Source organism: Leucoraja erinacea, chromosome 25, assembly GCF_028641065.1.
Source record: "Leucoraja erinacea ecotype New England chromosome 25, Leri_hhj_1, whole genome shotgun sequence".
Classification (NCBI taxonomy): domain Eukaryota; kingdom Metazoa; phylum Chordata; class Chondrichthyes; order Rajiformes; family Rajidae; genus Leucoraja; species Leucoraja erinaceus.
This window is the reverse complement of record NC_073401.1, coordinates 11952273-11965893: the sequence shown is the minus strand read 5'-3', so window position 1 is coordinate 11965893 and position 13621 is coordinate 11952273. Positions and strand designations below refer to the sequence as shown.

At 43.4% G+C, this 13621-nt stretch overlaps 1 protein-coding gene across 4 annotated transcripts in view; it reads left to right on the top strand.

Moving 5' to 3' along the window:
- Positions 1-39: 39 nt before the first annotated feature.
- The window catches only part of ccdc62 (coiled-coil domain containing 62), a 30741-nt gene continuing 17159 nt past the window's right edge, over positions 40-13621 (top strand). The window contains exons 1-8 of one of the 4 annotated variants that reach the window (XM_055655669.1): positions 129-147; positions 2382-2420; positions 3259-3352; positions 3471-3511; positions 4659-4805; positions 6451-6643; positions 13241-13407; positions 13492-13593. In XM_055655669.1, coding sequence (XP_055511644.1) covers positions 2418-2420; positions 3259-3352; positions 3471-3511; positions 4659-4805; positions 6451-6643; positions 13241-13407; positions 13492-13593 — 747 coding nt within the window. In that variant the 5' untranslated portion in view covers positions 129-147; positions 2382-2417. Of the gene's footprint in view, positions 148-1896; positions 2421-3258; positions 3353-3470; positions 3512-4658; positions 4806-6450; positions 6644-13240; positions 13408-13491; positions 13594-13621 lie in introns of those variants that run through there. The other 3 variants (XM_055655670.1, XM_055655672.1, XM_055655671.1) reach the window with 3 other exon arrangements.

Here is a 13621-nt window from a genome sequence, read left to right as displayed (position 1 = left end):
GCAGTGAGATAAGTGGGTATCGATGGCGAACATTGCTGCGGGTAGTTTTCGCTGTGAATTTGTGCAGGCGGAGCGGTGGCAGTTCCAGGGGCGGGCCTTCCTCACCAGTCGCACAGACAATGGCGGCCCCGGGCAGCGGCGAGAAGGGTGAGAGCCGGGGAGAGAGAGGGAGAGGGGTGGGAGAGAGAGAGGGAGAGGGGTGGGAGACAGCGGCCGGGGAGAGAGAGAGAGAGGGGTGGGAGACAGCGGCCGGGGAGAGAGAGAGAGGGGTGGGAGACAGCGGCCGGGGAGAGAGGGAGGGGGGAGAGAGAGGGGTGGGAGAGAGAGAGAGGGGTGGGAGACAGCGGCCGGGGAGAGGGGTGAATGCCGGGGACACCAATGGGAGTTCATCTGGTTTGTCGCCGACACGACTTTAATTTTAGACCGAACTGATTCGGAGCGATTGGGAGAACCCTCAGCATCGGTTCCGGCTCCAGTTAACTGAAGGGGAGATCACAAAAGTTGGCTGGGCTTGATTCACACCATCATCAAAAACAGTGAGACACCATCTCCACCACACAGATCAGTCTGAAGAAGGGTCTCGACCCGAAACGTCACCCATTCCTCTCTCCAGCGATGCTGCCTGTCCTGCTGTTACTCCAGCATTTTATGTCTACCTTCGATTTAAACCAGCATCTGCAGTTCTTTCCTACACAGAACACAGCACCATCTTATTAACATTCGTCACCACAGACACACACTCCACCACCCACACAATCTCCACCACACACACAGCACTATCCCTATCACCATTCACCACCACCATTGAAAACAAACATCCCCATCACCATCTACACACACACACACTAATTATCACCATACAGACATACACAGAGTGAGAAACCATCACCATATCACTCACCACAGCACCATCCCTATCTCTCAACTGTCATGAGTAGTGTGGTTTCATCATGCCGCCACCCCAACATCACCTTCCCACACCCCACCCCACCACCCACCTACCTACACTATCACTACCCACGTACACCCGCACCATCCCCAGTATCATGCTCATCACCATCACCACTATCGGGAGTATACACGCACATTCCACCATTCCCACCAGCACATACACACCATCCCACCACCACACACACCCAACCCCCTGATAGAAAGTACACAAAAAAGCTGGAGAAACTCAGCGGGTGCAGCAGCATCTATGGAGCGAAGGAAATAGGCAACGTTTCGGGCCGAAACCCTTCTTCAGATAGGATGGATGGTATTGAAAGATTTTCACCTCCATCAATTTCTGGGTGCATTCATTGGTTTGAACCTTTTTCTGCTTCGACCCATTCAAAGTATTTTTCCAGATCAAAAGTTTCCACGCCAATTTCGACGCACTTCCACAGATTATTTCACACATTTCTCTGACCTTGGCTGAAGATCTGATTTTTGAGTCTTGGTGTCTGAAATTAATATTTATGTATTTAATAGTAATATATATTGGTTTAATATCAGCATCATAGGATCATGTTTTCCCTTAACAGTTTTGCAAAATAAAGTCCTTGCTGATTTTTTTTTTTGTTTAAATACGAGTTCTGGTCTAACTGAAAGTATACCCGGTACACTGCTTCTAAATGTTTACATAGTGTACCTACCTAGTATACTTCTTCTAATGGTCCTGCGCATTCAGTTTCCCTGAGTGCATTGGACCAATATTTTCTTGGTCCCATGCACTTAAGAAAACTGCCTGTGCAATTCACCTCTAGTAGTAACAAGGGCCAGAGTCAGACCAAAGTCAGAGTCAATTTTATTCGTCACATGCACCCAAAGGTGCATGTTTAGTAAATTGTTTATGATACGGGTGATGATATAATTTGGTGGTGATAAGAGTCGAGGGTTCGGTTGGTTCAACATTTAGACAATCTGTTGGTTGAACCAATCCTTGAGTTAATTGCGTCGGAAAGAAGTGCAGATGCTAGTTTAAGTCTGAAGAAGGGTCTCGACTGAACGTCGCCCATTCCAGCATTTTGTGTCTACCTTGAGTTTATTGTTTTAAGCACATTGGTACAGCTGACTCACTGTCTAATATTGAGTCAGATTTACCAGAGGATATTTTATTTATTTTGTCGAGGTGATGATTTTGAAAATTCAGAAAGGTTAATAGCCAGCCAGAAGGGGGGCTGACCAATGCAAAGGTGAGCTCAGGGTAGCTGTGAGCTGATTGGCTGGCCAGTACCACTATGGCATCATAACTGAAGTGATAGCACATCACGTTGTGATTATTTGTGAAATGTCCTGGTATCATTCAGTTAAATAAACTTGCATCGCGACGGTACAAACTATCTTGCATGCATCAGGAATATTTATAGGTTAGCCTTTACTCTTTTTTTCATCTTTAGGAATTATTTAAGTAGACAGCTTCCATTTTTAGAATAATGGTGAGTATATATAATGAACTGATTATCTTTTCTAATTTCGATAATTATGAGTCAACATGCAATGAAACTTTGATCATCAGGACCCATTTTATGCTTTCTAACTGTTGCAAGAATTAAATGTGAACCATTTATCTGTCTCAATCAGTTCATACACTATTTTATGATTGAAACCAGGTAATCAGAAGGAAAGAGATCAGGCAAGATTAAGGTTATGTACTCTATGAATATGGTTTAAATTGAGTTTGTTCAAGTGAATGAAATGTGCTGTATGATTGTATATGATTAATTCAAACCAAATATATTTTTCCACTTGGATTACTTTTCCTCATGGCACTTTAGTATTGTTGCCTTTCTTTCACCATTTCAAATTTTGCTCAATTTGTTACCCTGTTGCTCCCCCTTCACATGACATATGAATACCTGAGGTGGTCCAACAAAGTGAATTTCAGAAGCAAAGTTCAGTAACCATACGTAACAATCATATTTTTGGCATTACACACTCTGTATTGATAATTCACACTATTTAAATTGAATTTCATATTTCAAATTCATCGGCTTTTCTCCTTGTGGTTGGTGGTTGGTTCATATGAATTTGGTAAGGATTTTTGAGTTCATTTAAAGAAAAAAACCCACTCTTTGCTGCAATTATGTTGGAAAACTGGGCTTTGAAATAAATCCTAGTTAAGATCTTAATACACTTCTTTAATTTGAATTATTTGGTTTTAGAGGTTGTATAAATATTATATTGTAGCTTGGCTGTGAAATTTTTTATAATAAATTACTTTGACCTAAACTTTCTTTGACCTGATTGCGGTATATAATTCTGCACTTCTGTTAGGCACCAGGTGTCGAAATGGAAGGAGACATCCCTTCAGGAGACTCTACCCTTATTAACCCGAGGAATACAGTAAATGCAGCAGGTTCCGCCTCAGGTATAATGCATGATAGATCTTTATTTTGATATGACTTGCATACTTCTGTGCCATTAAATGACATTCCTAACTCTTAATTGATTGAGGTATTAATAGATTTTATTTGTGTCCATTATAGAATGTCACCTTGAACAGTGGCGAAGCACTCCTAAATCTAAAGTAAGAAAGCTATCTAAAATAATCATTAAGTGTATCATTTGTCTATCATTATTTATAGTAGAGTTTCATTTTTGTCAACTGATGAGAGCGGGAAGCCAGTTCATGTTACCTGAAAGAGCTGATGGCCCACGGTTAGTTAACTTGTACAGCCCTGTGTTTGTCTTCCACTCAATGACCGTGATTTTTTTTTCTCACCGCGCCCCCTCCACCTTGGCCAACAAGTGTGTTGCAAGAGAAAGAGAAAGATTAGTCTGAGCGGACTGTGGATATGCCAAGTTTGCTCCGCTTCATTGCCAATATTCAGTTAGTTGAGGAAGTCAAATAGGTCGAAAAGGGCCTGACACAAGAAGTCACCTCTCCATTCCCTCCACAGATGCATCTGACCCACTGAGTTCGTCCAGCACTTTGTGTGTTGTTCAGGATTCCAGCATCTGCAGTTCCTTGCGCCCTCGGTTATGTTGAGACAGATTTAAGGCCTAATTGAATGCATGCCTCCGACTCAATTTTTGAGTTTACAAGAGCCTCCCACTACCCAAAACCAATTTTTTTTAACACCATTTGCACAATTGTTATCTCACTCTCCCATTCCAAACATTGTTCCCCTCCAGGTCTCTCGTCCACTTACTACTGGGGTTCATTCCCAGCAATGTCCGGCCACTCTGCCCTGTAGGTTGGTCCACTGAGCAGGTGATGCATCGGCCTGGGTTCTGATCACTGCAAAATTCCACATAAAAATGGTTCCCATCCTTCCATTAAAATTTACCAGGCCTCATTTCCCTGGACTCTGATTCCATGACCCACTTTGGAATTTTCACTATTCTTCTCTTTTCACTATTCTTCCCAGTGTCTCTTCCTCCAGCATGGCTGAGATTGGCATTGGATGCTTCAAGACATAAGATACATTATGAGTGGAACCAAAACATTTTGTCTGCCTTGTTAATGTTTCAAATACGGTCAAACTGCAGATCTAGTTAGTGATGTATTCCTTTATTATAATTAACACAAAAGATAACTCATTTTGCTCATTAAGTCTCCTGGTGACTTTCAACAAGGACATTGGCGAATAGAAAATCCGACCATCTCTCATATTCTTCAGACTTACTGAATTAAATGGTGTTGTTCTAATATTGATTTTAATTTCTTTCAGCCTTCATTAGAGAATGTTAGCTGTTCAAAATCTATTGGAGATTCAAAAATGAACTTTGGAAAAATGCAAGACTTTGCACCAAGGTATAAAACTGGCCCGACTAAAGCCATTCATGCAATTCCAACACTGAATGGCCCTTCCAAAAATGTGAGTAATATATTTTGTTTTGTCCGATTACGTTTTTACCCAAAGAGCATAATTTAGATTAACTTCTGTACAAGGTCCTTTTTCATTTGGGCAGAGTGAGACCTTCTTGAACTACTGTTGTCTTTCTGGTGAAGGTGCTGTCACCGTGCTGTTGGGCAGGGAGTTCCAGTGCTTGGATCGATCTCTTTCCATGTCAGGTCAATGCACGACCTGAAGATGAACTTTTTACTGAACACTTACGCTCAGTCTGCCTTGGCCTACACGATCTCCCGGTTGCCAAACATTGTAACACCCCTTCCCATTCACAAATGACCTTTCTTTCCTGGACTGCCTCCACTGTCAGTTAGGCCACTGCAAATTGGAGGGACACCACCTCATATTTTGCTTGGGTAGCTTACATTCCAGCGGTATGGACGTTGATTTCTCTAATTTCTAGTAACTCCTGCATTTCTGCATGCGAGTTTGTACGTTCTCCGGGTGCTCCAGTTTCCTCCCACATTCCAAAGACGTGCAGGTTTGTAGGTTAATTGGCTTCTGTAAATCGCCCTTTGTGTGTAAGAAGCGAAAGTGGGATAATGTGGAACTGGTGTGCGGGTGATCAATGGTCAGCCTGGACTCGGTGAGCCAAGGGCTTATTTCTGTGCCGTATTCGAAACCTAAATAGCCCAAATTTAGACCTTTTAACTTCTCCGGAAGGCTCCCAAGTCATGTGGGAATGTTGAATGGTGTAGTGGGAATCGATTAAAGTAAAAGGGCAAATCCATGTTACAAATGCAATGTAAAATAGTAACATTTTCTAAACTCCTCCTTAGAAACATTTACAAAGCAAAATTTATCAGTAAGCAGCATAAGGAGATAGCAGTGAGAATTCAGCTTTAGTAGTATAGCAGCATTCAGATTGCTTAGAATTGATGGGGGAATCCCAAAAAAAAGAAGATTATTTTATAATTATTAGGTTTATGGGAGCGAAATATGGAGGGCTTCGTCACACAAATGTTACGGAAATTTTGGAATTCGAACTTTTCAATTTGTGTTTGGCAGATTTTGGTGAGGTAAAGATATAAAAGGATGTCAACATTTATTGGAAGTATAAAAACAGGGAAATATTTGTTCCTGTACAGGGCATCGGTAAGACCACACTTGAAGTTGCATGTAGAGTTTTGGTCCAATTTAAGAGGAATGTTTGCCACAACGATGCTGGGGATAATTGAGATGTCTCATGAGGAAAGGTAAAAGGTTCAACAGGTTGAGTTTATATTCATCGTCTCAGAGGTTTGAGAGGTGATCTTACTGTAACGCATAAGATTCTGAGGGAGGAATTTTGAAGTAAGGTGCACAGTTTCAGTTTAAGCGATTGCCCATTTTAAAATGGTGAAGAACAGTTTCTACTCTCAGAATTTTTGCAATTCTATGAACTTTGAGTCATGACTGTTAAAGTAAATGATACTTAATTTCTGCTATATATTCTATGGAGAATATTGAACAGAGTTGCCATGATTTCTAATAGAATTATGGGTTAATGTTATTGTTGCCAATAACTCAACTAGGATTGCAATTGGTGATATTCCGTATACTCTTAAGAAAGTTTAATAATGTTCTCCAAATGCAAGAAAAGATCCTTTATTATAACATTTTTTATTTCCAGAATGCGAATATAGATCTGGAGAATGCTACAATCCAGAAACAACGCACTGAATTACAGCTGCTTGTTGCAGAACTCAAGGATCGGGATAAAGAATTAAATGAGATGGTGTCTGCGCATCAGAAGCAGCTCCTGGCCTGGGAGGAGGATCGTCTTCGCATACTTGGCCTGGAAGAGAGATGTGCCAAAGTGGAGCGTTAGTACTCTTTCTAAACATTTAAACTGCATTTCAGTGCCTAATGCACATAAGCCCTGTGGCAAAAAGTTAATTACTTTGTGGTTTGTTACTTTGAAACCCCCTATAATACTGGATCATGGAGATGATTCACATTGATGGGAAAAGTAGAATTGGATTTATAACTTTAGACTTTAGAGATTCAGTATGGAAACAGCCCCCTACACGATAGGGACAATTTACAATTTTGCCAAAGCCAATTAATCTGCAAGCCTTTATGTCTGGAGTGTGGGAGGAAACTCGGAGCACTCAGAGAAAACCCACGTGCTCGCAGAGAGAACGTACTTTGTACAGACAGCATCCGTAGTCGGGATCAAAGCCGAGTTTCCGGCACTTTAAGGCACTCTATCGCTGTGCCACTGTGCCATCTATAGTGATTTAGGTCAATTTTAAGATTCAGTGCCCTCCATAATGTTTGGGACAAAGACCTATCATTTATTTATTTGCCTCTAATCCTCAATTTGAGATGTGTAATACATGTGGTTAAAGTGCAGATTGTCAGATTTTTTTAAAAGCCATTTTTATACATTTTGGTTTCTCCATGTAGAAACTACAGCTGTGTTGATACATAGTCCCTCCCCATTTCAGGGCACCATAATGTTTGGGACACATGGCTTCACAGGCGTTTGTAATTGCTCAGGTGTGTTTAATTGCCTCCTTAATGCAGGTATAATAGAGTTCTCAGCACCTAGTCTTTCCATCACCTTTGGAACATTTTATTGCTGTTTATCAACATGAGGACCAAAGTTGAGCCAATGAAAGTCAAATAAGCCATTATGAGACTGAGAAACAAGAATAAAACTGTTAGAGACATCAGCCAAACCTTAGGCTTACCAAAATCAACTGTTTGGAACATCATTAAGAAGAAAGAGAGCACTGATGATCTTACTAATCGCAAAATAATTCTCTCCATAATCCCCAAACACCTGTCCGACAGATCAGAAACACTCTTCAGGAGTCGGGTTTGTCAATGACCAATATCCGCAGAAGACTTCATAAACAGAAATACAGAGGCTACAATGCAAGATGCAAACCACTGGTTAGCCACAAAAATAGGAGGGCCAGGTTACAGTTTGACAAGAAGTACTTAAAAGAGCAACCAAAGCTCTGGAAAAAGGTCTTGTGGACAGACGAGATGAAGATTAACTTATATCAGAGTGATGGCCAAAGAGCAAAGTATAGAGGAGAGAAGAAACTGCTCAAAATCCAAAGCATACCACCTCATCTGTGAAACACGGTGGCGGGGGTGTTATGGCCTGGGCATATAGGCTACTGAACGTACTGGCTCACTTATCTTCATTGAGATAGACAAAGACAACACAAAGGACAACACTGCACCATTTTTGGTGCAGTGAAATTTGAGTTGCCATTTGCAGTACACCAATAAAAATAAAACACAACATTAAAGAACTGGCATTAAACATAAAAACATCCCCCCACAATGGTTCCCACTGTGAGGGAAGGCAGCAAAGTCCAGTCCTCTTCCTCTTGTTCAACCTTGGTCGGGGCCTATTTGAGGCCCGATGTTTCAGGCCCTCTCGCCGGATGATGGAGCTCCAGCATCGGAGGAACACTCTCAGCGGCCTGGAGTGTCTGGAACGGCCGCTTGCTGCCCGAGACTGCGGCTCCCGAAGTCCACAGGCTGCGCTGGTCGGAGCTCCAGCATTGGCGATCTTGGCGAGAGGTCCCAGGCGCCGCGGTGTTTAAATTCAGCGCCGCCCGCAGCTGGATGCTCTGCGACCACAGTTCCGCGATGTTGGAGTCGGTGGTCCCAACACTCCACATGCTTACCACACGGCGACCCGGGTAAGGCATCACCCGCTCCGTGATGGTGTTTCATCTCTGTGCCGCTGCCGAAGCTGAAGTTCTGGCTGGTCCCGGCAGGAAACGCCGCTCCAGTCCCCCTGGTAGGCCGCGCGGAAGGGGGCGAAGATGCGGCTTGGAGGAACGCCGCATCTCCGACCAGGTAGGGACCATGAAATACAGTTTCCCCCTTCCCCCCTCCACACCCCACATCAAAAGATTAGACCTCCAAAAACAAAAACTTTTGGCACACTAAAAATAAAAAAAAGGGTGAAAAGACGAACAGCTGCAGGCTGGGCAGCCATAATCGATGGCGCCCCCTTACAATTGGTAGTAGCATGATGAATTCTGAAGTGTATAGACACATCCTATCTGCTCAAATTAATTGGACGGAAGTTCATTCTACTGCAAGACAATGATCTCAAACATACTGCTGAAGCAATAAAGGAGTTCTCGAATGGCCAACCCAATTGAGCATGCCTTTACAGCCCCCAAATCAAGCATAAGCTAAAGATGACTGCAGTACAAGCCTGGCAGAGCATCACCAAAGAAGGCACCCAGCAACTGGTGATGTCCATGAATTGCAGACTTCAAGCAGTCATTGCTTGCAAAGGATATGCAACAAAATACTAAACATAGATCAGGTGCGGACCCGTTGGGCCCCGTCCCCCCAGGGCAATATTCCACCACTGACCCATAGCCCCCAACTGCGCAGGCGCGGCTGAGGGGTTCCCGTTATGATGCCAGTGATCCCCGTTGTGACCGGAGTCATGGCAACCCTCCCCAACTGCGCCTCCATCCTTCTTACTACCCTATTCTCCTCCATTCCCCCTCATCTCCCTCCCTCTCCTCGTCACACTCCCTCTTCTTTCCCCTCTCTTCCCCTCCCCATCCCCACCCCACGTCTCCCTCACTCTCCTTTCCCTTACCCTCAGTCACTCCCTCCCTCTCTACCCCCTCCTCTTTCTCCCTGCTCCCCCACTCTTCACCACCCCCTATCCCACTCCCCCACACTCCCTCCTCACCTCCCCACTGCCCTCCCTATCCCACTCCCCCACACCCGCTCCTCACCTCCCCACTGCCCTCCTGTCCCTCTATCCCCACTTCCTACCTCCCCCACTCCACCCTCTCCCTCTATCCCTCCTCCTCTCCCTCCTCACTTCCCCCAAATACCCCTCCCTCCCTACCCTCCTCCTCTCCTCTATCCCCTATCTACCCTTCTCCCCCACCTCCTCACCTCCCCCTATCCCACCCCTCCACAATGAAAATCGCATTTTTTAAAAAAGATGAAACCACCCCCCCATCCTCCTCAATGAAAATCGCGATATTTTTTTTAATGAAATTCTCAATGAAAATCGCGTTTTTTCTTTAAAATAATTTAAACACAATTTTAGCTGTTAATGAAAACTGAAGAATTTGATTAAAATTAAGTTTTTTTTTGAAAATCGCAATTTTTTAAAATGTAAATGACATTCGGGATCTCATTGTGAATGAAAACGGAAGAATTTGATTAAAATGTTTTTTTTGAAAATCACTATTTTTAATGTAAATGAGATTCTGGATCTCACTGTGGCGTCATTGTGACGTCAAAGGCGGCTGACGGCAGGGCAAGTGAAAAATGGTTTGAAAAGTGAATATTGTAAAGTTTTAAACGTCAATAACTTGTAAAATATAACATCAATCCAAACAAAATATGTTTCATTTACATCCCAGGACAATGCTGAGTAAGGTGGGCCAAAAATTGTAGCCCTATCCTGTAGCGTTTTGGTGGCGTTTTGTGATCTCACGCAGATGCATGCATACAAACAAACAAACAAACAAGATGAGAATTTTAGTATACTAGTGCTTGGTTTGGGGGCTAGTCCCCTTTAGCTTTCTCCTCAGCATATAAAAGGCATGCTCAAATGGGTTCAGATCTAATATATACTAGACTAAGTGGGACCCATTGGGTCCCTGTCAGACGGGAGGTCTTGTCCTCCAATGCAACCCGTTTCCCAACGCAATATTCTACCACTCACCCGTTCCCCCAACGTAACCCGTTCCCCCAACGCAATATTCCACCACTCACCCATTGCTCCCAACTGCGCAGGCGCGGCTCATTTCCCTTCATTCCCCAGCACTCCCTCCCCTCCTCTTCACCCTCCCTCCCTCCATCTCCCCCACCCCAACCCGCCCCCCACCGCAAGCTTCCACCCCCCCCCCCCCCCCCCTCCCTTCTCACCCCCCCCTTCCTTCTCACCCCCCCTCCGTCCCTATCCCCTCCTCTCCCTCAATCCCCCCACTCTCCCTCCTCACCTCCCCAGGATCTTGTGGGTGCTGCTCCATTCCCCCCTTGCGTGCCTGGACAGCAGCGCCACCGCCCTCAGAGCCAGGCTCAGCGCCCAGGACCCGGATCGTTGGCGCGGCCTCTCCCCGCCGCCGGAGCCAGCCGCTGCAACCCCAGCCTCAGCGCCAAGGAGGCGGATCTCCACAGGTCCGGAGCAACAGTAAAATGGAATTAATCTTACCCGTGTCGCTGTATTGTAAAAAGGATGGCGATCTGAATTGTGGAAAGGCCCAACTGCACAGGCGAGGCTGAGGACCCGTTGGGTGCCCTTTGAGACGCCAGTAAAGACGCGCATGGGATCCCTCCCCCAACTGTGCATGCGCGGGTGGCATTGTTTTGTTATTTTAGGTTTTAAACGTTAATAACGTTTAAATTATCCCATCAATCTGAACAAAACTTGTTTCATTTACACCACAGGACAATGGTGAGTAAGGTTGGCCAAAAATTGTAGCACTATCGTGTTACGTTTTTGCGCAAATAGAAGTACTCACAAACCGGCAAACAAACAAACAAGATGAGAGTTTTAGTAATATACTAGACCAAGTGCAGACCCGTTGGGTCTGCTCCCCCAATGGTGTGATCCCCCAACCCAATATTCTACCATGCACCCGTCTCCTCCAATGGAACTGAACCCGTTCCCAAATGTAAGATTCCAGCACTTCCCTGCCTCCCTCAGCAGTGGATTGAAAAAAAAACTCCAATTGCACCTCCCCTGCCTGCTGCAGCAGTTCCAATTGCAATACCAATTGGCCCTCCCCCTCCTGTTGAAGCACTTGCTGTGATATCCCATTGAGGTGAAACGTTCAGAGTGTTCCTGTCTTGCAACTTTGTTTTGAAGTGTGATGGAAGCTGATAGGAAGGAGCAGCGAATCAAAAGGCAGAAAGGCAGCCGGGCGGCAGGCGGCAGCCACACAATTTTAATATATAATAGATACTAGACCAAGTGCAGACTGTTGGGTCTGCTCCCCCAACGCACCTGTTCCCTACCCGTAGCCCCCATGGGAGGCTTGGTCGTCCAACTCAAGTAATTCCCGAACGTAAGATTCCAGCACTCCACTACCTCCCTGAGTCGTGGCTTAAAAAAAAATTCCAATTGCACTTCCCCTGAGTGTTGCAATAGCAATTTGCCCTCCCCCTCCTGTGAGGTGAAAAGTTCAGAGTGTTCCTGTGTCGTCATCAGTTGAAGCTGGTCAGACTGCTAGCCGAGCCATTGTGACGTCATCAGTTGAAGCTGGTCATTTTAAATTCAGTATTTTGATTTTTTTTTAAACCTTAATCAGTAATGTCGAGAAATAAAGCATAAAATGTTCAGTGAAGGAGTTCTCGGCCTCGAGGGGAAAAATGTCAATCAGAATATGTAGTGTTTTTGCGAAGATGTAAAGACAACCACATGTACACACACATATACACACACGTACAAGATCAGACTGTTTATAAGTATATGATAAGATAGATAACTACTTTCATTTACATGACATTGCTGTGTCCCAAACATTATGGTGCACTGAAATGGGGAGTCTATGTATAAACACTGCTGTAATTTCTACATGGTGAACCAAATTGTATAAAAATGGTCTTTATTAAAATCTGACAATGTGCACTTTAATCACATGTGATTTTTTTTTTCTATTACAAATCTCAAATTGTGGAGTACAGAGGCAAATAAATAAATGATGGGTCTTTGTCCCAAACATGGAGGGCACTGTATGCTATTCATGAATCACAAAACTAACACATAGGTATAGCAAGCAGTCAAGAAGACACATGGTAACCTGTGCACAATTGATAATTCAACCTCTCGAAAACCTTATTGCCATTTTATTTTCCCAATACTAGTTTCATTATTGATGCTTAACGGCTTTATTCTGTTTTAGTCCTTCAATAATTTTTTTTGTACTCTTTGAATTTTGCACTTTAATTTTGCATAAATCTACTGTTTTACATTCACCTTTATACTTATTTTGTATTTATCCCCACGTATGTATTTTGTTTACTTCAAGCTTCATGTGAATCAGGAATTTCATTGCACTGTGGTGTATATGACAATAAACTAATCTAAACTAATCCTTGTTCATTTGTAATTTACTTTATTCAGCTTTAAGACCCTAGTTTTAAATTTGTTCAATTTAAAACTAAAATTGCTTTTAGTTTTTATATTCAACTCTATTATATTGTGTTCATTATTCCCTAAATGCCCCTTAACTAATTAATCCTGTTTGCTTGATCCTGACAGTGTACAACCAGTATATATGAACTCAGGATAAGGTGTACATAGTATAACCTATTTTTTGTAAAATAGTCCCCTGACAAAACCTTGCTCAAAGAATTAGAAAAGCATTCTCCACAGACCAGTAGTGTACAAAGGAAATTGCATTCATGTGTTTACAAATTTTTTTTTTAAAGACACTTAATAACATTGTGTTCAACAGATGAACTGCGAAACAGGAATGAAATTATCAGAACTTTAAGTACACAGCAAAAGATTTTAGAATCTCAACAAGCTGATTGTTTAAAAACACTCAACTGCACCCAGCAAAAGCTGAAGGAAATGTCTGAGAAAGCAGCAGAGTCTGTTAACATCTGTGAAGAGCTAGAGGTAACAAAAAAGAAAATTATTGACACTTTCGCCCCATAAATGTGTGTGTGAATGCAATTAATTGATTTTGTTTGCTTCTACTAGGACAGGAACAAAAGTCTGAATTCCTCTGTAATGGAGCTCTCTGCCCAGGTGGGACAGTTACAGGCGCATGAACAGGAGCTCGCTACAATGCTAGAGTTAAAGGTACTGCGTGATCAGTAAAATGTGCACC